This window comes from Drosophila obscura, unplaced genomic scaffold (assembly GCF_018151105.1).
Source record: "Drosophila obscura isolate BZ-5 IFL unplaced genomic scaffold, ASM1815110v1 contig_4, whole genome shotgun sequence".
NCBI classification, from domain to species: Eukaryota; Metazoa; Arthropoda; class Insecta; order Diptera; family Drosophilidae; genus Drosophila; species Drosophila obscura.
The window spans coordinates 7,617,321-7,638,676 of record NW_024542828.1 but is presented as its reverse complement, the minus strand read 5'-3'; the positions used below and the strand labels follow the sequence as shown (position 1 = coordinate 7,638,676).

Below are 21,356 nucleotides of genomic sequence, written 5' to 3'. Positions count from 1 at the left end.
TCAAAATCATTTTCAGGAATACCCAGACTGTAAGTTGCAACGTGGAAATAGATTAACAAGGCGAATTAATGCTTTCTTACTACCAAGTTCTTACATACATACAATTAAAGTGCATCTGCTTCGTACAGTCCGAAACGAGCGTCTTAGCCAAGTTCGCAACCACAGGACAGACCCAACCCCAACTGTCACTGTCAACGGGTGTCGTCAAGGCAACGGGCATTACTTTGACAACGAAAACCTGAAACGAAAATAGGGGAAGAAGTCCTGAGAGCTGGAATTGGCACAAACAATAAGTTTCAGGTGCAGTCAGTGGCGAATGCTCACAACAAACAGTAGCAAAAAAACGAAAGTAAACCAAAAGTTACCTGAAATCGAAAGTCTCTATGGGCTACAAGAGCAACTATCCGCAGATGGTGAGGGAAGCGGGCTTCAAGCTGCGCCTCTATCGCGATGGGCCCTTGGACTGGCGTTTAATGGGTAACTGAAAGGCTAATCACAATCACAATGGAATACAAAGCTGAATAATGTTTTTGCGTAAAGGTTCCTATGAGACGGAACGGATACTGAGGGAGCAAAACTTCGAGCTGGTTGACAAGGCACTGCAGCACTTGGCGGAGGCGCCACTGGGCACTGTGCTGGAGACACACATCCTGGACAGCGGCATAGCCAAGTACTTTGTGATGTCGCAGTATGCCATCCAGTATCTCGTCTGTTGTCGGACCTACCTGGATGAGTGTGCGACGGATCTGCGCGAGGCACATGAGATCTCCCAGCAGGAAATAGCCAATCTGCGCAAATCTCTGGCGGAGTCCAACAACGAGGTGATGCAGCTGCACAAGCGAATCACCGAAATCGAGGCCATACGCGAGGTGGTCTATCCCTGTCACCTGTGCACCAAGAACTTCATCAGCAACGACGCCCTCAACATTCACATTGGGCGCAAGCATCGCGTGGGCACGCCCCCCAGCCTCGGTGCAGCTCAGAGCAACGCCAATGCCAATGCCAAGGACAAGGACAACGACATGAACCTGATCAATACCATCAAAATGGAGCTGGAGATCAAGCAGCTGAAGGAGCGTCTCAATGCTGCCGAGCGGAACATCAAGGAGCGCAGCAGTGGTTCCAAGCGGCCGAGTCCACGCAAGGATCAGCGCAATGTGGGCATACAAAGCAATCTGACCGAGGCCAAAGAGAAGGACGAGCAGAACAGCGTGGCGCTGGAGAGTGAGGCCAGCGAGCGCAAGGAGCAGCTGCATGGCCTGGCGGAGCGTTTGAGCAACTTTGAGGTGTGGCAAACGCAGCTCAAGCAAAGCAACGAACAGTTCATTCTGGTAGGTTCTGAAATGGTCACCATTCTTACCTATTCCAAGTACATATCTCTCGTTATTACTCCCCTAGGATATCAATCAGAAGCTGGAAGGTCTTAGCCATGCCCTCGAGCAGTCAAAGAAGACCAGCAGCAGCAACAACACAGCGACGCCTCCTCTGGAGGGCCATATGGTCACGCCCTCACCTCGTCTGGAAGATTTGGAACGCATTCTCACCGATAAGGTGACGGAGATTGGCAAGATCAGTGCCAATAAGCTGGAGGAAGTGGTTACCCATCTGGAGACCGGCTACAATGATAAGCTGCAGGCCCTGGAACGTGAGCTCAAGCAGCTGAGAGTGCGCAAGGAGGCCCCCAAGCCGCAGCCGGTGGCTACTGCTACTCTCCACTCTACAGGCACTTCGAAGATACCCAAGCCTGTGAGCCGCAAGGAAGAAACGAGTGCGGAGCGCATCCGAAAGCAAGTGGAAAGCGAATTTCTTAAGAACAAAGCAGACGATGACACTTACCCCATTGAGGTGCAGGTGCCGGTGCCGCGTGAAAAGTCCCCGGCTCCGCCTCCAGTGGAAGTCCAAGTGCAAATCAATGAGCATCCAAGTGGCAGCAGCTCGAGCAGCCATCCAACGTACACGAAACCCGCCAACGAGCCGGCTGCCAGTAACCCAGAGGCGAGGGAAACCACAGACATCGATGAGAGCCTCAGCCAGGAGGATGCACAGGTAGTGGACGTGGATTCAGAGCAGACCCTTTCGGATGACGGCAGTGAAACGTCGACTTCCGATGCGGAGCCGTCGCGGCAGGTCCACAAGGCAGCATCCAGTAGGCCTCTAGCGAGAGTGAAGTGAGTTGAAGGTCCGTTTTCCCCATATTTCCTGCTACATTTTCCTTGCCTTCTCGCAGGAGTCCACTGAAACCGCTGACCCGCAAGGATGCCCGCAAGCTGGTCATCCGGAAGATGAGCTCCCATAGCTTCGACATGAAGTCCAAGACTATATCCAACACGACCATGAAGCGAATCAATGGCGAACTGACGGAACAGCGCAACAAACTGAAATTGGTAGGCTCGATTAGGACACTTAAAGCAATGGGAGTTAATGTATGTAAATGTTAAACCCTTCCAGCAATATCCGCAGTTCTATGCCACTCGCAATCGCATACGCAAGTTTGTGGAGAAGCTCTGCTCCGCACAGATGCCGCAACGCGCCAAGGAGCTGCTGAAGCACACAACGCCATTGCAGCCGATTGAAGCGCCCAAACGTAGATCAACCTTAATGCAGGATCATGATTCGGCAGACCACACCTCCCACGATGAGGATGACCGGTCGGAGATGAGCGAGCAGTCCGAATCACGTAGTTCCAGTCCACAGCGGAACGTCGATGACGATTTCAAAGCCCGTTTGGAGGAAATTCTGGTGAAGCCCGCAGCCATTGCTGCGCCCCGTATGGCAGGCAAGTCTTCTTTGAGTGCCAGGCCAGTGCCTCTGCCGCGAAAACGAGTAATGTTCAATACGATGGGGAATGGCAAAGGCTTAAACGATAGTGAAGACGATTTAAAGTAAGCTTAAATAAATTTCAACAAGAAAACGAGCGCCAAGCGGTGCAACTTTTATGAACAATCTGGCAACATCGCGAGCAGTGCTGAAAAACTTCATAGCTTTACAACTTTTATGAACGATCTGGCAACCTTACGAGCAGATTTTTCTTCTTCTTCCTATTTGTGGAAAATTTTTATTCTTCTTCCTATTTGTGGAAAATGTATCTTCTTCTTCTTTTTTGCCTACTTTTTTTGTTAGGGCTGCCAGATCGGTTCAAAGCGAATCGGTAATGAACCGGGTAGAAAAGCAGCCCGAAACTACGAATTGCACGAGTCTGGCAGCGCCACAATACGACGTCACATTCGTTTTAAGTTGTTTTTGTTTGAACCTTAATATGTAAACAATCCAATGACAAAGAGTTCTCAAAACTAGCCAATCCTGAACAAAATTGATGTATCTATCGGATAAAATTATTTGTTTAAGGCTGAAAAGGCCAACTACTTAGTAATATTAAACGGAATATCAAATTCGAGGAATATCAACGTTGAATGTTTTGAAAAAAACAATCGATACTATCGTAATAGTATCGGGCTTAAATAATGATCGATAGTGCCCTCGATGGTTTGACACCTCTAATAAATATGAAAAAATTTCGTCGCGAATTAACGTGCATTAAATGGAATAAATAGGCTGCGGAGCAAGAGGAAAACCAGTGAATAGGGAAAAACGTACATGAGCTCAGCACCTGAGGCAGAGGCATTGCTTAAAAGTACCTTAACCCACTGCGAATACCAGCCAACACACGCGCACACACCCACACACACGCACCTTCGTACGTCGTCCCCCACCATCGCCCCCCATTCGGCCTCGTCGACCATCAGCCATCGATGAAATAACATACATAACGTATACCGAAAATACATAAGGCAAAACGGGCATATAGGGCAACGGAGTGAGAGTGGTACACAACAGCAGCAGGTGAACACTGATAAAGGGAGACAAAACAAAGCCGAATCATGTCAGATATTATGAATATCGACAGTATTATCTCGCGTCTGCTGGAGGGTAAGTGGTGGCCCGCTCCTTTCCACTGCTGATGATTGATTTACATATTCCTTTACTGTAGTGCGCGGAGCACGTCCGGGTAAAAATGTACAGCTGTCGGAGAGCGAGATCCGCAGTTTGTGCCTAAAGTCGCGGGAGATATTTCTGTCACAGCCCATTCTGCTGGAACTGGAGGCACCGCTGAAGATCTGTGGCGACATACACGGGCAGTACTACGACCTCTTGCGTCTGTTCGAGTACGGAGGATTTCCGCCAGAGTCCAACTATCTGTTTCTGGGCGACTATGTGGATCGCGGCAAGCAGTCCCTGGAGACGATATGCCTCCTATTGGCATATAAGATAAAATATTCGGAGAACTTTTTCTTGTTGCGCGGCAATCACGAGTGCGCCAGCATCAACCGCATCTACGGGTGAGCCCCAGACCGCCAGGCGCAATAACATTTGCATTATCGCAGGCATAAACTCATCTAATTGATCTGATGACAGGTTTTACGACGAGTGCAAGCGGCGTTACACCATCAAGCTGTGGAAAACTTTCACAGACTGCTTCAACTGCCTGCCCGTGGCGGCCATTGTCGATGAGAAGATATTCTGCTGTCATGGCGGCCTCAGTCCGGACCTGTCCTCGATGGAGCAAATCCGTCGCATAATGCGTCCCACAGATGTGCCCGATCAGGGCCTACTGTGCGATCTGTTGTGGTCCGATCCAGACAAGGATACCATGGGCTGGGGCGAGAATGATCGCGGTGTAAGCTTCACATTTGGAGCGGAGGTAAGTTGCAAGTCCACCATGAGTGTGCATCAAATGCTAACGAATGTCCTGCCTTCCTTTAGGTTGTGGGTAAATTTCTACAGAAGCACGAGTTCGACCTCATCTGTCGTGCCCATCAGGTGGTGGAGGATGGCTACGAGTTCTTTGCCAAGCGGCAGCTGGTCACGCTCTTCTCGGCGCCCAACTATTGCGGGGAATTCGACAATGCGGGTGAGTCTTGATTGACAATTGACGCGCGTGTGTGCAGGGACTTTAGTCCGCGATAATCTTATCGGCTTGTTGTGTTGGGAGAGTAAACTTGTGTGGAGAAGACGCATCACACAGGGTTATCGCTGATCCCAGAGATAGTCACAGACAAGTGAAAGCTGAAATCTGAAACGACCTACTGCGCATTTGATTGCATGCATTAGCAGGGGATTGATTGAACAAATTTCTGTGTGTTTTTTTTATTTCAGGTGCCATGATGTCCGTTGATGACACGCTGATGTGCTCCTTTCAGATATTAAAACCCGCCGATAAGCGACGCTTTGTGTATCCCAATTTCGGCAGTTCGGGTCGTCCTCTGACACCGCCCCGTGGCGCCAACAATAAAAACAAGAAAAAATAAGCAGCCACGCCGCACGAGCACACTGCACAATAGAGACGGCCAACACACAACCCAACTCGCAAGAGCATTGGGTGGTGGTGGGATGGGTAAAAAGGAAAGGCAGAACGAGTCCAGAACTGGAAGCGCAAAGAGTTTGTTTTTATCGAATATATATATATATGGATGTGTAATCGAATCGAATCGTGAGCAACGTTATATGGGGTATATGAATCTATACAAATTAGCCTATTTTTCATTTGAAAAACGAAAAACAAAACAACAACAAAACGAAAATCGAAACTAAAAAAATTAAACCACACAAATCGAGAGACACTTTAGTTCAAACTAATGGTAGTGTAAGACACTGCATAAGCAAAAGGCAAGGCAATGATGGAGGAATGAATATTTGTATCTCCTATAATGTATTAATTGTGTTATAGTTTTTTTCCCTTTTCGCAAAAAAGCAAAAGCAACAAACACACACAAACACAAACAAACACCATGCATAGCACAGGTACACACGGTATACAGTAGGTACATAGAGTGCACGCACCAGTTGTATTTTATTTCGCATTTTTTATATATCTCGCAAAGAATTTTTTCTATCGTCTTTCTACTACTATCCTTCACACCTTTGTATGTTTTTTTTTATATTACTTTTCTATCTAGCAAAACGAATGTTAGCTCTGTACGGGGAATATGCTTTTAAATATGTGTGTGCGAGCCAAACTACATATTACATATGTACTCGAAAGCACGAATCTATATCTATCTATATATTTTTGTAATATTGTCTTAGAAAAACTCTACATCATATACTACATGTTTACTTAGTTTTAAAAAACAAAGTGAGGAAGCAATTTTTTTTAGTTGCAATCTACATAAGTTTCAATTGTTTACACCAAAAATATTAAAATAAACAAACATTGTGTATATTTTTTTTAAAACTATTTGCGTTAACCAACACACACTCCCACACAAACACAACACACACACCCTAAATCAATTGATGAAAACACAAATGAATTTTACATGTTTTCCCACACCCAAACTAAAAATTAAAAAAGACAACAAAAAAACCAAAAAAAAAAAAATATCAAAAAAGGCTTCTTGAAGCACTGTTAGTTAAGGCGCATACTTTTGAGAGGCACTGTGTGCCCTCTGCTGATGTCAGCGACGCGGCAGATAATGTTACTCTATCTCCCCTATCCCCCTCTATCCCTGTAACACCTATCTCCAGCGTTTGGAAAACACGCAAATTAAATGCATGGAAAATACCTAAAAATAAAAAATTCACAAAAATAATATAATTATTGTAAGCCGAGCAGCAGGCACACACACACACACTCTGTCGTATAAGTATTTTGTATACTTTGTGCATTTTGTATTACGATTACAGTCAGAACATTCTAGTGCTAAAGGCCGGCACATCAAATCCGCATCCAAGTATTACGCCCAGCCGATGCAAAACGCGACGCGAACCTGACGTACATTACCTCTTCCCCGCCCCTCCCAAAATGGTTTCGTTTGTATAATCCCCCGCCCGACAACCCAACTAATCCAAATGGCAACCACCAATCGCGTAACCCAAAGCGAATTTGAATCCTCGTCTAAATCACACTCCAGTACTCTGTTCAATGTTGTAACGAATTCCATGTATATTTACACGCATATACATATGTATGTCTGTATGTTTGTATGTATGTTTGTACTCGTAATATCAAGATCAAATATTGACATCCATCGGCTGTTTTCAACACAACACAAGACAAGACATAAGAAATCTATAAAGTAATATCGTAAATTTATTTCAAAACGGAAAAATTGGAAAAGACAAAATGAGTATAACAAAAACAAAAAAATCATTAAAAAAAAATTAACAAAAAAAAAGAACTCAATGACGAAGCACTTGTAACAAAATAGCACTGTTTTATTAAAAAGAAAAAGGAAATACATACTAGCAATAAAAAAAAAATAATAAAAATTATGTGGTTTTAATTGGATCTCAAAATGAGGACACAAATTTATTATTATTATTATTATTATTAAATAACTTACTATAAGGTTTAAACCATTTATTTGCTTAGATTTGATTACTCAGACAAGCCGGAGTACAATATCTTTGAGTGAAGAAAATACCCATAATCTACGGGTATATCTTAAACTTTCCTACGAGAAACTTGTTAACTGCCAGGTTTTTTTTCTCTATTAATTTGTTTAGCAAGGGATTTCCGTAATGTACCTATAAAAGATTATTTTCATGCTCAGATTTCTAGCTAAAAGTGACCGATTTTCTTGGGTCTAATTTTAATTAGATTATAATCGTATTTATTTTCCACCTCAACCTTTAAGAGGCTTTTATTTTCCATTAATAGCTATAGTAATTCGTAAACTTAAGATTTAACCCTGAATCAATTATATCGCAGTGCGCAGCTCCTGCCCAGTGGTGCACACGTGGCACCCGTGCCTCTGCCCTGCTTTTCATCCGCCTGCAGCCGCAACTGCAGCATCTTTTGGCGCAGGGCGTAGGGCGTTGTTGTTGTTGTGGTGCTGTTCAATTGCTGCTGCCTATTGGCCTCGTTATCGCGGTCCTTGTGCCACTTGTCCGTGTTGGCATTGCTCCGCTCTAGTTTTTCGTAGGCCTGCTGCAGTCTGAGCTCATCCCGACGCACATCGCTGAAGCATTGGCTGGCGTTCATCAATCGAAACTTTTGGAGTGCCTGCAGCTGCTGCAGCTCGTTGTTGTGGCTGTAGTGTAGCATTGATGTGGGCTGATGGGGTGACGCTGATGACGATGACGCTGTCGAGTTGCCACTTTGAACCTGAACCTGACCCTGACCTTGGCTCGGCTGGCGACTGGCGACGCATGCGCTCTGCTCATAGAAACGTCGATTGTCCGTGTACTGAGGGGAGCTGCTATTGCTATTGCCGCTGCTGCTGGTGGTGGTGTTGGTGTTGCTGTTGACACCTCCTGTTCGCTCCCAGCCCCATCGTAGAACCTTGGCCCGACTCTGCTGCCGTTGCTGGGAGGAGCTGCAGCTGCAGCTGGAGCAATGACTCACCGAGGCGGCTGTGGAGTTGCGTCGACTAAACTCGTTGCTCAGCCCGGTGCTGGAGTGACCCAAGCCCAGTCCTGGCCCATTCGACTTGAGGCTCGGCCTCCTCACAAACTGCGTGGGTCTTGTACTCTGCCTGGATGAAGACGCCACCGACATGAGATCGCCACGTGGACGCTGTGGCTGCGACTGCGACTGCACCACAGATGATCTCATCGCACTGCCAGCTCCAAAGTTCCCGCCGCAGTAGCAGCGATGCATTAGGTTTTTCGGTTGGGTTTTGGGTTGGGAAATATCTCTCTCTATGGTAGATGGCGTGTGGCTCTGCTCCACTCGGATTGCGTGCTCACAGAATGTTAAGAGACGACTGCCACCGCCATCGCCACAGCGGACCGGTTTGCTCACATGTGCCTGCTGGGTGCCCAAAGAAACTCGGCACTTTATCACCAATCATCAGGCCATACACAGGCTTACCGTTAGCCGGCTCACACACACACACACACACGCACACGTACGCATCATTTGTTTATATTTGAACAACAATTGCAACAGTTTCCATAGACACATGCTCGCGGTCCTTGGGCCGTTTTTGTTTTTGGGTACTAGACACAAAAGAATTTGCTGGCCAAACGAAAGACTCAAGCAACAAACTTGATTTTCCCACTAATTGGTTTGTGTGATCTAGCCAGCCCTTTGGGGGATCTTCTGAAACTATTAATAATTAATAATAATAATTAATAATAATGATAATAATTTATAATAATAATAATAATTGATAATAATTATTTCTTAATATTTTAGAAGCATAAAAAAAGTTTGAGTAACATTTTAAACATTTACTAAATTTAACAGATCAGTGCACCAGATTAATGTATGCAAAATAACCAACAATATTTTTCTATGATTTTTAGAGATTATAAATTTTAAAAATTAATTTGGCAGGAAACAGCAGACCAAAATGCTGCTTAAAGTTAAACGATTTATCGCATTAACCAGGCAGTAATAAACTAATATTTATCGCTCATAAATCTCTAATAAAGAGCTCATAATTTTAATAAAATTTCCACAAAATATGCAAAGAGTTTGGTTGACTTTAAAATATCGTAATTTAAAAATGCTATAAAATGGATATGGAAAGTTGATCTCAATAATTCCAACACCTATATTATTTGTTTACTTTAATGCTATGTCGTAAAATAATTTCCCGATTCCACCCAAAAAAAACAATTAAATTTTCATGTAATCATGAATGCCATTAATTTATGCATTGCCCCCAATAAAAACTCGTACGAGTGTTGTAGAACCTACACTAAAATCAATCAGGTGACTGCAACCGAACCGTTTCAACTTCCTGCAAGACAATGAACCAGAAACCGCTGGCCCCCATTTATTGAATAAGACAACAGGCGAGTCACAGCTATCAGGGTTCCCCGAGCGCTCATCCATTTACTTACTACCGTCTCGGGGCATGCATGGCTTAAAAAACCCTCAATTAGGGTTTACAACCGTTGGCCATTAAACGCATGTAAAGTTCAATGAACCAAATCCAAAATGAAAATGAAAGGGCAATAACAGGGTTGTTCCCATTGGATATGCTTATGACTGGACTGGCACTGGAACTGGGTCTGGGACTGGGTCTGGGACTGGTGCTAGCGCTGGAGAGGGTTCCATCCATGCCATGGCAAGTGGTTGCATTGCCAAATGCGACGAGGCGGAAAGCAAAAGTTGTCCGCATGCGCTTTTTGGGGTGGTCTCTCACACACACCACATGCTTTTTGGGCCAAAGCTCGCTCGATTGGAGAGGAGCTTCATTGATTGCTGGAAGCTTTTTCAATATGTGTTGGTGGTGTGGGGAGGGAGGGAGGGAATTGGCGCTCTGCTCGTTGCGTCTGCGCCGTCGTCGCCGCTGCCGCTGCCGTCGCAGCCGGGGGGCTCAAGCTTGGTATAAAAACTCGATCGCTCGACGCATCCCCTTTACAAACAGTGATAAGTCGCGGCGAGAACCAGGCTGGACAAGAGGACTTGCCAAACGAAAGAGTCGACTCGAAGTAGTGCGTGTGCGTGCGTGTGTGTGCGTGTGTTTGGGTGTGTGTGTGTATGTGTGTGTGTGGTTGTAAATCAAAAAGTTACACTTGGGAAATAGATCTCTTCACTCTACTCTACTCGACTTCGTACATCCGATTCCGAAAACATGTTCCGTGTGTCGGCCACAGCTTCGCTGCTGCTGCTAATCGTTGCGGTTGCGCAGGAATTAATTGTAACGGCAACGCAAGATTTGCGTAAGTATACCTATTCCTCTCCTCCCTACCTCCCTCCCTCCCTTAGTGTCCAATTCGCATGCCCAGTCGAAAGTGCAAAAATGTCTTGGATTTTGGAATTAGTTTTTTTTTTTTTTTGTTAACCTTTGATTACAGTTTTTTAGTGTTTTACTGTTTTGCTTTTCGTACGCCCCATGTGGCCTGGCCTATGGTTATGGTTAAAACGTGATAGATATTGTTTATTAGCTAGTTAATTTCGTTTTGGGTCGCTTGGCCCCAGGCCCTGGAGGTCACTCCGCGTAATATTCTCTAAATGACAGGCCTAAACAGAGGGGCGAATGCAAATCGAGGCGTGTGTGTGTGTGTCTGCTGCAGCTTATGCAATTGTAGCAAACAGGTTGACAGCGACGGCGACGGGTTTCGGCAGACAGACAGACAGTCCACTGATCCACAGATCCACATTCAATCCAGTTCAGTTCAATGCAGCAACACTTCCGCTTCGACGCTTAAGGTGTCACATGCCGCAAAAGAGAAGGACACAGACAGAGATGTAATCGATACCGAAATCAATCCATGGGGTGTAAATTAATTTCAGCATTCCATTGAGTCTGGTGTGGATGATTAATTAATGGAAACTGTTGCCATAGGTCATGCCTTGGCTTGGCTTGGCTTGGCTTGGCTTTTGTCTGTCTGCCACACAATCAACAAATATTCACGAGTATTCATGATAAATAGCCGCTTGCCGTGCGCTTCAACTTGACATTGAGCTACTAAAATATGCTAGCTCAGCTTCTTTCGAGATATTTCTGTTTTTGTTTACAAAAACGAGTTTTTGTGGCCAACGAACTCTGGCCGCACGACAGCTGGCCCAATTGCAGGGGCTCAGGCAGGCAGGCAGTCGGGCAGGCAGGCTCTGGGACTTCCGCAAGATACCAAAAAATTTCAATGTCATGACCAACTGATTTGAGTTGAGTATTTTTTGTATTCTCTCTCTCTCTCGCTCACACCGTTTCTGTTGTTTTTTTTTCCACAGCCGAAGGCTTTCCCAAATGTAAACGAGATGCAAACTTTGACAAGTGTCTGGTGGATGCTGTCAACCATGCCATAGTGCTGCTGAAAGATGGTTCGTAGATGCTAACACACAATGGGATTACGTGCAAAAGGTGGTTTTAACTAACTCTTTGAACCGTTGACAGGCAATAAAGAATTCGGCATTCCGCCGCTGGAGCCGCTGTCCGTGAAGAAACTTGTTATAGATGCCGGCAATGCGCCAATAAATCTACGTCAGGCCTTGAAGAATGTGAAGGTGCACGATCTGATCTCCACCAGCAAGATCCTACGGTACAAAACCGATCTGGACAAGCACTTGATTATCTGTGAGAGCCGCACGGATCGCATTGAGATGATCGGCGACTACGAGATGTCCGGTCGCATTCTCCTGCTGCCCATCACCGGCCATGGCAGGGCGAATGTGACGCTGGTGAACACCAAGATCGAGCATCGTCTGATTGGGGAGCCCTTCGAAAAGGATGGCGTCAAGTATATGCGCCTCAAGGATTATCGCGTTAACTTCGAGCCGAAGCGTGTGTATCTGAAATTTGAGAATCTCTTCAACGACAAGACCCTCTCCGATGGCATGAATCGCTTTCTGAACGAGAACTGGGAGACGGTATTCAATGAGCTGAAATCTGGTTATGCCAAGAGCTTTGGCTTGATATTCCGCGAGCTGTCAAACAAACTGTTTGAGAAGGTACCCTTCGATACTATATTCTTAAGTTAATGGTTGGATTTCGTGCATCTAATTTATGTTACTATTTAGTCAATAAAGGATTTTTTAACATTTAATATATATAATTTATAATATCTATGAGGCGGAATTTGAATTCAAACGTAACGATATGTAATCGTTATCGGCTTATCGTCGATAGTCCCGTTTCAATCCCGTTTCGATAGTCAACCAAGACTGATATATCGAAAGTGCCATCGATGGTTTTGCAGCTCTAATTGATGTTTTTTTTTTGTTTAAAACAATTTTGCAAAAAAATAAACGCATTTCCGCCACCTACTACTTAACTGGCTGCCTGCATGGCGGAGAAAGCTATGACCATGGATGGCACAGTGTCGGAAGCCAAGTACCAGAAACTAGCCAGTGAATACTCAAAGGTAAGATTCGGGTCGAATTTCTCTGGCCGCCGCAGCAGCAACAGTTTACGCCCCATTAACGGCTGGCGTTAATCTAATTTAATCCACATCCGCACAGCTGCGAGCCCAGGCCACAGTGCTGAAAAAGGCCGTGCTGGAGGAACAGGGCAAGGAGGGCGGCCTAAGGGAACAACTGCAGCAGTATGCCACATCGCTGCGCCGCACCGAACAGGAGGTCGACTCGCTGGGCTTCCGCAACAAGCAGCTGGAGTCTCGGGTCTCGCAACTACAACAGGAAATCTCAGTGCACGAGCAGCAGAGGAAGAAAAAGGACAAGGATTCAGCTCCAAGGCGGGGCCTGCTGGGTGGCACCAGAGTGGATGTGGGTGACGCCACCGCCTCTGGCGAGGCTGCATCCCATGAAGCAAATGCCGCCCAAGAGGCCCTCATATTTGAAGAGCTGCAAAAGAAAATCATGGAAAATGCACAGCTGACGTCATTGGTAAGCGAAATTCTGTGGGGGACAACAAAAGAAAAGTCTGCTCTAACCCAACCCACACACAGATTGATGACAAGCAGCGAGACTTGTTGCTGCACACGGAGCGGATAGCGACACTCGAACAGAAGCTGGAGAAGCGCATTGGGGACCAAAACGAACTGGAGAAACGTTTGCGAAAAGAAGTCGAAACATTGCAGCACAGAAACAGCGAGCTCGAGACCAAACTGGTGGATGCTGCCAGCATGGTAGGTGTAACCTGTCATAGCTCAAGCCTCAAACTCATCCTTCACTTGATCTTGCTCCGCAGCTTGGCAGCGAGGACGCTTTGAGTGCCACCGGCAGTGACAACACGCCGCTGCACAATCTACAGCAAAACAACTCGAATCATGTTGTGCAGCTCACGGCGGAGGATCGCATTGCTGTGCTGGAAAAGGAAGCGGCCCATTGGCGCGCCCAATACGAGGTGGCCAAGCTGCACCAAAACTTAAACGCGAACCCCAGCAAGGATCTCAGCATATGCAGCTGCAGCACTGCTGCGGCGGGCATAACCGTCAAGCCAAGCGAACCGGAGGCCAGAGGGAGCCAACGGGCGCGTGATTCCATGCAGGAGCCGCCGGAACCGCCCACCAAGGAGCAACTCATTTACAGCGTATTCAGCAAAAAGTTCGAAGATCTGCTGCGGCTAAAGGTACAGGCCGAGTCGAGGCTACGTTCCTTCGAGCTGGAGGTGCAGCATTTACAAAACTGCCTGGAGAATGCCACACATGAACTGAGCGCCAAGGATGAGCAGCTGGCCAGCCTGGGCGGCGCACTGCAAATGATGGAAGAGGAGCTGGTAGCTTGCAAACCCCTCCCCCAAGACTTTGCTAAACCTAACCATTGACCTCTCTCCTTCCAGACGACGACGCGAATCAATTATGAGGAGCAGATCAGCGTTCTCACCGAGCAAGTGATTAGTCTCAGCGACCAGCTGGCTGCCTGCAAATGAACGGAGCCGTTGCGGGCTCCTCTTGTCCCGATTTCATGTATATTATTGTAAAAACTAACCAGGCCCAGCCTGTCTGCGTTATTATGCAATATCCTTCTGCTCCTGCCCCTGCTCCCCCGCTACCCCACTCTTGTTTGTTGTCCAGCATCGACGTGTATATAACTGAACATATATATGTGTATCTATTAAATAATTCACTAACGTTTAACAACGGCTTAGCCGATTACAATTTAACGGAGAAGGACGAGCCACAGGAGCAGCCCTGCTCGGCCAACGGATTGGCCATCATGCGAAAGCCCGCTCGTATCAGCTCGGCATGATAGTCGACGGTGGAGCCAGTGCAGTACTCCAGCGACACGGTGTCAATCACCACCTTGGCTTTGTCCTCGCCAAACTGTAGATCGTCCTCGTTCATCTTGTTGTCCAGATCGAACTTGTACTGGAAGCCCGAGCAGCCGCCACCCTCGACGGTGATGCGCAGAAACGAGCCATCGATGCAGATCTCACGTAAACGTTTCAAGCACGGCTCACTGACCTGTATCTGCTGCTGTTTTTCATTGGCATTGGCCGAGGCGGCGTGCCGGACGGCAGCCACCGAGCTTAAGAAATTTCTGCAGAACAGCGAAATTACCATACAGATTAATCACGAATTTAAAGTGGTAATTACCTTTGCAGCCCCGGCTTGATCAACTGCCTCAATAGGAACGACATTTCCAGGCCGAAAATAATTTCAAAATTTTTATTTACAATCTCGTAATAACAAAGCCAGACAGCTGTTCGCTGCGATGAATTTTTCGCAGTAGTAGTCGATAGATTTGCTGTCAGGCGATACATCGATTGCATGTCGCATCGATACACGCTGTGAGCATTCCCTGCGCTTGCGCTTCAGTTCTTGTTGTGGAATTTTGAAGACGTTGGCGTTTGATTTTGTTTATTGCGTGTTTTTTTATTCGTTTCGCTGTTTCGTTTGACCGTTTTGTATGTTTTTAGTGTTAGGAAATAGCAACAGCTGATGGCTTTACATATATCGGTCAGAGGACAATTTGGCAGCAGCTGCAGGAGACCCGTCAACGTACTCGACGATCCAGCCCGTGTCAAAAAAGATCTTGAAAACGAGCGTCGCATAACTCGTTTACAGCAGGTACGCCAGCGTCTACGCAGTAGCTATCTGTCCGAAGGTTTGGTTACATTTACGACGCTGTTTTGTTTTAGGTGCGTGAGAAGTCCAACCACTTGGCCCGGAAAATACGCGAGGATGTTGCTGCGGAAAAAAAGCGCCAAATTGATCGATTGGAGCAGACCAAGCAGGACGAGCTGAAAGTGTGGCGTGAGCATGTTTTGGTCAAAAAGCACCAAGACTACCGCTCGGCCATATTTCAAGTGGGTTCCGCCCATCGGGCAGCCAAAGCGGAGACTGAGCGCACCGAAAAGCGCAAGCAGGAGAAAATCGACAAAATGAAAAACTGCAGACTGCGTGCGATGAAAAGGAACGCAGGGAAAACGAATGTCAAGCTGAGATCAACCGCTGGCATGAATCTCAATGCACAGGGACGTGCAACGACTGGCACACAAACTCCTTTGCCCCAGCTGCCCCAGGCAGTCGAGCCCGATGACAAGGAGAATCGTGCTTCTGGCGGCGCGACACACAATTACCAGAGCAATCCGATGAAAAGCTGCTGCGATGACCATCCCGATTGCTTCTGCCTGACGACCGACGACGAGGATGCTTGTGACGATTTCGTGTGCGAGAGCAGCGACTCCTCCATCCTGCATTTGGACGATGATGGGGAGGAGCAGACGCGACCGTCCTCACCGAAATCCGATGCGACCAGCAAACTGAAGAAAAACCCCACAGTGATCTTAGATGTGGACATAGACGACGCAGACTGCCGTGTGATCAACACATGCACCACTGGCATGGACATCAACGACAGATACATTCAAACCAATCGCAAATTCAGCCATGTGGTGCGTCCCAGTCCAAGGACTAGTCCCGAGCGAAGGGACAGTCCACGCCGGCCACGGTTCACCCAAATCACGGACTTGGTTAAACGCAACGAGATAACTGTTAGGCCAGTGCAGCAAGCACCAGCTCAAGCTCCAGCGCCAGCGGAAGCGCAGCAAGTGCCAACAGCACCGCCGAGCCCCACAAAGTCACTGCCCCGATCGCCCAGGAAAACAATGCCAGCAGCAAAGCTTCCTCCCGAGGCTGCTTCTGGCAGCAGACTAGCCACCAAGCGGGCGCCATCTGCTGCCCAGCCACCCAAGAAAAGCTCAATAGCAGGAACGAGACGATCCACTGGACTGAGAACAGATCCACCTCCTGCCAAGGTGATCGATGCGGGAATAACAGGAACGAGGCGATCCACTGGACTGAGAACAGATCCACCTCCTGCCAAGGTGATCGATGCGGGAATAAAAAGAAAAACGTTGCCAACAAAAATAGGCAGTCAACCGTCAGCTGCACAACCAAAGGTCCAGGCCGCACAGCAGCCAACAGCCCAGGGAGAAGTCCCTTCAATGCAGCAGCAACAGCCGCAAATGCAACATCCCTCTTTAATGCAGCAAAATCCACAGATGCAACAAGCTCTGCCAATGCAGCAGCATCCGCAAATGCAGCCACCTAATGCTCTGCAGCAAGCACCACAATATCCTCATCCTCTACAGCAGCAGCAGCAGCAGCAAGCACCTTTTCCTCCTTTACAGCAGCAGCAAGCACGATACCCTCCTCCCATGCAGCAGCAGCAGCAGCAAGCACGATACCCTCCTCCCATGCAGCAGCAGGCACGATATCCTCCTCCCCTTCAGCAGCAACAGCAAGCGGCATTCCCTCCTCCACATTCGTACGCTCCGTATCCTCAGGCTCAGGCGCCATATCCACAAAATGCGATGCAACCATATGCCATGCCCTTTCCCGGCTATCCGCAATATCTACCACCACCACCTCCACCACATGCCGTGTACGCACAGCAGCAACAGCAAGCAATGGCTATGCCCATGCCAAGACCCCCACCGCCAGTTATCCCTGCCGCGGCACCACAAAGATCATCAACAGCAACCAGCGACCGATCATCGACCGGCACATTCATCCTGCGACAAAGTGACCAACAATCGAATCCAGTCAGTAGCGTTCACTTCTACGATCACAACAATAAGTATCATCGCACGTACGAGGCGCCCGTCCAGTCAGTGCAATTAAATGGCCCAGATCCCAGACTACCGAGTGCCATGGCCCAGGCGCTGGATGAGAATCATCTGAGAGGACTGCGCGAACAAGAGCTGGACCAGCTCAGGTAAGATTAACAACTGAAAATCAAAAAGAAAATATAATCCAAAGCATCTGCAAAAACAGAAAAAAATGCGATAGGCGCGGTCAGAGGGCCCTGGAACGCGAACAAGTGAGACGGGACTGCGCGGAGTTGACCGAAAAGCTGGAGGCTTTGTCACAGCAGCAACCGAATCTACTGCCCAGCGATGTGAGTGATAAATGCAGTCCCAATCCCATTCCCATGTTTCCTTAATTGATATATTTTGTAGGCTAACTTTATAGCCGGTCATCGCTTTGCGGATTTGGCTGCGCGACGGGAGCACAAAATGAACGAGGCCATGGAGGAGATGTTGCTGCGTCCGGCCATTGTTACCTGCCCTGAGGTTGGGGGCAATACAGCAGCTGCCAGGCCCGGCAGGAGCAAGGTCACCGCACCCAATGCCATCAATTTGGGCGAACGTCCAGATAGAGGGGCGGGCTTTAAGGGCAGCTCAGATAGCTGCTGCTCCATGCTGCTCGACTATGTGGACGATCAGAGCAAGCAGCTGCGCTCGGATCTCAGGGCAGAGGACGCCAACACCCCGAAATCACTGAGATTGAAGAACTTACTGGACCGCGTGGAACAGATACGCACGCAATTGATGGAGGAATTGAAGGCAGGCGAGCGACCCGACTCCCATGCAGACAAGGACAAGGCGGTGCTAGACGCCATACGGCAGGAGCGTGAGGATATACTGACCGAGAAGGCGCGCACCCTAAACGTACGGGAAACGGAACTGGAGCAAAAGGAAGCACTGCTCGAGCAGCGTCTGAAAAAGTTCTACAAAGAGCAAAAACAAAAGAAGAGCAGCGACATCGAAGTCAATTCCAAGAATGGCGATAATCCAGTGATCATCATTAAGGTCAACAGCGATGGCACTGTCAAGCAGTGTAAGCCCAAGAACAAGTCGAAACCCACAGGAAGATCTACGGCCATAGAAAGCATACCCACGGAGTCAGCGCCAACGGAACCCAAGGATCAGCGTCAAAACTCCATCGATTCGAATTCCACAGCCTACCGGAGTCTGCCACCGATTAGCTATAAGAATCCGATTGCCCCAGCGACTGCAACTGAGGGGCTGCCCACGCCAGTGGATCCCTTGATTGCCCACTATATACAGCGTCTGCTGGGCATGACACGGCGCTCCATGCAGGAGCTAAGTGCCAGCAGCTCGGAAGTGCCCACGCCCGATCCATCCATAATCAATGTATCCGCGAACATATCCAAAGAGGAGACTGTTGCCGATAAGCTGCGCGTGGAGCCTGCACCTGCACCAGCACCTGAGGCTGAGACTGTGACTGACAGGCTGAGCGTGGAGCGTGAGGGTCAGACTGCAGCGGACAAGCTGCGCGTGGAGCGCGTGGAGCGCGTTCAAGCTTTCATTCAGGACAATCGCAGTTTCGTCGACGAGCTGGAGGACACAATGCGCAGCCAGCAGCAACAGCAGCAGCAGCAGGACAAAGAGAGTAGCATGCAGGCCTTTGATCAGATTTGGAACAAGCGTTTGGCCAACAAGGTGGTACCCGATACAGCTCGCACGACAAAGGAGACGGCCAAAAGGCACAAAGAGCGCAGCCGTGAGCGGGTGCAGCCTCGTCCTAGCAGCAGCCGGTCAAGTTCATCCAGAAAGTCTGCTACCCCAGCTGCCCCGGCCAAAAGAACAACCCCATCTGCAGTGGAGAAGTCGGATAAGCAGGCCCCTGACCAGGAGCCGGCCGATCTGCAGATTGAACGATATGCGCAACTCACCGAGAACTGCACGCACCGCATTGCCGAGCTGACGGAACTGATCACCAAAGTGCGCGAGGAGAAGCAGCGCTTGGTGGAGGTGACCTTGACATCGGCCAGTGATGGCGAGCGCCAATCCACGGAATACTTCGACCTGCCGCCCGGGCAAACGCAGCCGCAGCGGGACACCCAGCGGCAGCCCAGATCTAGGACTCTCTCGGAGCGCAGCGACAACACAACGCCTTCTACCTCGGAGGCTCTTCCGCTCATAAAACACAAGCCAATGGGGGCCAGCCGAGACAGTGGTATCTCCGAATCGCGTCCCATTACGGCTTTGGGGCAGGTAAATGTCGAGCTAGAGCCGCCCTTATCCACACAGAGCACCACACAGCGACGGGGTAGGGCACCACCGGCCACCATACGCCGCTATAGCCCCCAACTGGATGCGGAGGATCTGGCCCACGAACTGTCCACCATAGCGGAGGTGGAGACGCCCGGCCAGTCGCATATAGTGGCTGCCACGCCAGTGCCAAAGCCGTTTCCCAACTTCGATGATTATGCACGAGAACTGCGGCTGGATCTGTCCCACCTGGATGCCGATCAAAGCCAGAAGCTGCAAAGGGATTTCGATGAGCTTGTGCAGGCCATCAATAAGCGTTGCGGTGGCCTCAACTATCGCGAGTTTCCCAGCATAAGTGCATACCTGCACAACGTGACGACCACACGGCTGCATGTGGAGGTGACGGACCAAGGCACAGTGACGACAGGAGAGCTCATGCGGCAGTTGCGGCTGGACAGTGTGCCCATCGAGGACTTTCCCGATCGTCGGGAATACATGCAAAAGTTGCTCGACAATGTGCCGGCCGATCAAAGGGAACTGATTGATTCTGCGAGCCTCGAGAATGATTCATCGGATTCGTTTAATGTGGAAAAGGAACTGCGGCAACGTCGCATCGTCAGGCGCTCGAATGGCGCCACAGAAGTCATCACCAGCCAGGAAGTGGCCAGCAGTACGCGCAGAGAAAGCGTGCCACCCGACTCGACGGAACCGCCCAATGAGAGCGGCATTGATCAGCTCACTGGCAGCAGTTTGTCCCGAGAACTGGACCGGGAACTGCAGCGCATCGGCGTGCAGTGGCCCAGCACGAGGCGTCAGCGGCAGGCAGAGCCTGCCTCCTGCAGCAGCAGCAGCTCCAGCTCGCCACGCTCACACAGAAGCCGCCTCCGAGGCGGTCAGAGTCACACCTCGGCAAGAAAGTCGACACACACAACGTCCGAACGATCCGCCCAGGATGTCAGCCAAATTGGACGCTCCCTAAACCTGCGCGAGTTTCTCACACGGGAACTGCTCAAGCATCATGTGGGACTGGTGGACAGCTCGGATGATTCCCTGAAGAGTAGTTTTCTTCATTCCATCATCGATTCGCATTCAAGCTCACGGCCGAGCCCCAGCCCAGGCCATGGCACAGGGGCCACCAATGACCGACAAAAGACCTCGACTCCCAGGGGCTCCTTCCTGACGGTGCAGGAAAAATCGGGTGGCTCGTGCTTGCAAACGCCACAGGAAACGCCTCGCCTGCTGCCCTCCGGCTCGAACTCGCAACTATTTTCGGGCGAGAGTCGCATTTCACTGATCAATTATCCGGATGGCACACCGCCTGTGCCCTTCGGCTCGCAGCATCAGCAGAGCGCCAGGGCGACATCCTCCACAGATCTTACACAGATATCGACTAGGAAATCGGAAACCAAACGGAAACCAAGCTCCAAATCACCACGAAAATGATTCAGCATAGCTCCCCTACGGGTAATTGTAACCCAAACGGAAACTTAGCTCCAGATCACCAAGAAATGGATTTTTAATGGATCCTCCACAGCTCCTACACAGAGAAGAGCTGGCAAATCGGAAGCCAAACAGAAATCAGCCTCCAGATCACCACAAAAGCTTTTTTATGTGTCCTCTAGGAATGAATTTTATGCATTTAGCTCAAGGGATTTTAATTTTTAGCAACAAATTTTGTATGACAATTATTTATATTTTTAATAAACTGCAATTATTTATTCAAAAAAAAAAACACGCGTCTAACTAACAAGT

General features: G+C 48.6%; 8 protein-coding genes across 8 annotated transcripts; 6 read left to right on the top strand and 2 right to left on the bottom strand.

Moving 5' to 3' along the window:
- The first annotated feature begins 138 nt into the window (after positions 1-138).
- Positions 139-3,090, top strand: LOC111066391. The gene is made up of 5 exons (XM_022354957.2): positions 139-477; positions 541-1,331; positions 1,399-2,168; positions 2,228-2,384; positions 2,449-3,090. The coding sequence occupies exons 1-5, from the start codon at positions 384-386 to the stop codon at positions 2,884-2,886; spliced, it is 2,250 nt and encodes a 749-aa protein (XP_022210649.1). The 5' UTR covers positions 139-383; the 3' UTR covers positions 2,887-3,090.
- A 387-nt stretch (positions 3,091-3,477) lies between these two features.
- Positions 3,478-6,218, top strand: LOC111066110 (serine/threonine-protein phosphatase alpha-1 isoform). Its single transcript, XM_022354562.2, has 5 exons — positions 3,478-3,927; positions 3,989-4,337; positions 4,414-4,699; positions 4,762-4,909; positions 5,155-6,218. Exons 1-5 carry the CDS (start codon positions 3,879-3,881, stop codon positions 5,304-5,306), a joined length of 984 nt encoding a protein of 327 aa, XP_022210254.1. The 5' UTR covers positions 3,478-3,878; the 3' UTR covers positions 5,307-6,218.
- Positions 6,219-7,347: 1,129 nt separating this feature from the next.
- Positions 7,348-8,771, bottom strand: LOC111066120 (putative protein TPRXL). Its single transcript, XM_022354571.2, has one exon. It carries the CDS (start codon positions 8,600-8,602, stop codon positions 7,697-7,699), a length of 906 nt encoding a protein of 301 aa, XP_022210263.2. The 5' UTR covers positions 8,603-8,771; the 3' UTR covers positions 7,348-7,696.
- Positions 8,772-10,317: 1,546 nt separating this feature from the next.
- Positions 10,318-12,435, top strand: LOC111065799 (protein takeout). Its single transcript, XM_022354221.2, has 3 exons — positions 10,318-10,620; positions 11,633-11,722; positions 11,796-12,435. The coding sequence occupies exons 1-3, from the start codon at positions 10,533-10,535 to the stop codon at positions 12,377-12,379; spliced, it is 762 nt and encodes a 253-aa protein (XP_022209913.1). The 5' UTR covers positions 10,318-10,532; the 3' UTR covers positions 12,380-12,435.
- A 160-nt stretch (positions 12,436-12,595) lies between these two features.
- Positions 12,596-14,437, top strand: LOC111066900 (protein phosphatase 1 regulatory subunit 21). Its single transcript, XM_022355852.2, has 5 exons — positions 12,596-12,762; positions 12,860-13,243; positions 13,306-13,485; positions 13,548-14,075; positions 14,139-14,437. The coding sequence occupies exons 1-5, from the start codon at positions 12,685-12,687 to the stop codon at positions 14,226-14,228; spliced, it is 1,260 nt and encodes a 419-aa protein (XP_022211544.2). The 5' UTR covers positions 12,596-12,684; the 3' UTR covers positions 14,229-14,437.
- Positions 14,388-15,025, bottom strand: LOC111066910 (iron-sulfur cluster assembly 2 homolog, mitochondrial). The gene is made up of 2 exons (XM_022355863.2): positions 14,896-15,025; positions 14,388-14,839 (listed from the first exon to the last, which is right to left on the bottom strand). Exons 1-2 carry the CDS (start codon positions 14,937-14,939, stop codon positions 14,452-14,454), a joined length of 432 nt encoding a protein of 143 aa, XP_022211555.1. The 5' UTR covers positions 14,940-15,025; the 3' UTR covers positions 14,388-14,451.
- Positions 14,992-16,982, top strand: LOC111066941 (arginine-glutamic acid dipeptide repeats protein-like; the record flags this gene model as incomplete). Its single annotated transcript, XM_022355908.2, has 2 exons — positions 14,992-15,369; positions 15,441-16,982. Coding segments are annotated over exons 1-2 (1,671 nt in total), but the record flags the coding sequence as incomplete, so codon positions are not given.
- LOC111066865 lies at positions 16,973-21,320 on the top strand. The gene is made up of 3 exons (XM_022355792.2): positions 16,973-17,521; positions 17,581-17,704; positions 17,766-21,320. The coding sequence occupies exons 1-3, from the start codon at positions 17,001-17,003 to the stop codon at positions 21,045-21,047; spliced, it is 3,927 nt and encodes a 1,308-aa protein (XP_022211484.2). The 5' UTR covers positions 16,973-17,000; the 3' UTR covers positions 21,048-21,320.
- The last annotated feature ends 36 nt before the right edge of the window (positions 21,321-21,356 follow it).

Excerpts from the sequence above, each read along its gene's own strand:
- LOC111066391 (XM_022354957.2), top strand. The coding sequence starts at position 384 with ATGGGCTACAAGAGCAACTATCCGCAGATGGTGAGGGAAGCGGGCTTC. Across the intron at positions 478-540 it reads CTTGGACTGGCGTTTAATGG|GTTCCTATGAGACGGAACGG; the intron begins GTAACTGAAAGG and ends TTTTGCGTAAAG. Across the intron at positions 2,385-2,448 it reads AGCGCAACAAACTGAAATTG|CAATATCCGCAGTTCTATGC; the intron begins GTAGGCTCGATT and ends AAACCCTTCCAG.
- LOC111066110 (XM_022354562.2), top strand. The coding sequence starts at position 3,879 with ATGTCAGATATTATGAATATCGACAGTATTATCTCGCGTCTGCTGGAG. Across the intron at positions 3,928-3,988 it reads TATCTCGCGTCTGCTGGAGG|TGCGCGGAGCACGTCCGGGT; the intron begins GTAAGTGGTGGC and ends CCTTTACTGTAG. Across the intron at positions 4,700-4,761 it reads GCTTCACATTTGGAGCGGAG|GTTGTGGGTAAATTTCTACA; the intron begins GTAAGTTGCAAG and ends GCCTTCCTTTAG.
- LOC111066120 (XM_022354571.2), bottom strand. The coding sequence starts at position 8,602 with ATGCATCGCTGCTACTGCGGCGGGAACTTTGGAGCTGGCAGTGCGATG.
- LOC111065799 (XM_022354221.2), top strand. The coding sequence starts at position 10,533 with ATGTTCCGTGTGTCGGCCACAGCTTCGCTGCTGCTGCTAATCGTTGCG. Across the intron at positions 10,621-11,632 it reads AACGGCAACGCAAGATTTGC|CCGAAGGCTTTCCCAAATGT; the intron begins GTAAGTATACCT and ends TTTTTTCCACAG. Across the intron at positions 11,723-11,795 it reads CATAGTGCTGCTGAAAGATG|GCAATAAAGAATTCGGCATT; the intron begins GTTCGTAGATGC and ends AACCGTTGACAG.
- LOC111066900 (XM_022355852.2), top strand. The coding sequence starts at position 12,685 with ATGGCGGAGAAAGCTATGACCATGGATGGCACAGTGTCGGAAGCCAAG. Across the intron at positions 12,763-12,859 it reads TAGCCAGTGAATACTCAAAG|CTGCGAGCCCAGGCCACAGT; the intron begins GTAAGATTCGGG and ends ACATCCGCACAG. Across the intron at positions 13,486-13,547 it reads TGGTGGATGCTGCCAGCATG|CTTGGCAGCGAGGACGCTTT; the intron begins GTAGGTGTAACC and ends CTTGCTCCGCAG.
- LOC111066910 (XM_022355863.2), bottom strand. The coding sequence starts at position 14,939 with ATGTCGTTCCTATTGAGGCAGTTGATCAAGCCGGGGCTGCAAAG. Across the intron at positions 14,840-14,895 it reads ATCAAGCCGGGGCTGCAAAG|AAATTTCTTAAGCTCGGTGG; the intron begins GTAATTACCACT and ends GCTGTTCTGCAG.
- LOC111066865 (XM_022355792.2), top strand. The coding sequence starts at position 17,001 with ATGCAGCAGCAGGCACGATATCCTCCTCCCCTTCAGCAGCAACAGCAA. Across the intron at positions 17,522-17,580 it reads CAAGAGCTGGACCAGCTCAG|AAAAAAATGCGATAGGCGCG; the intron begins GTAAGATTAACA and ends CTGCAAAAACAG. Across the intron at positions 17,705-17,765 it reads CGAATCTACTGCCCAGCGAT|GCTAACTTTATAGCCGGTCA; the intron begins GTGAGTGATAAA and ends TATATTTTGTAG.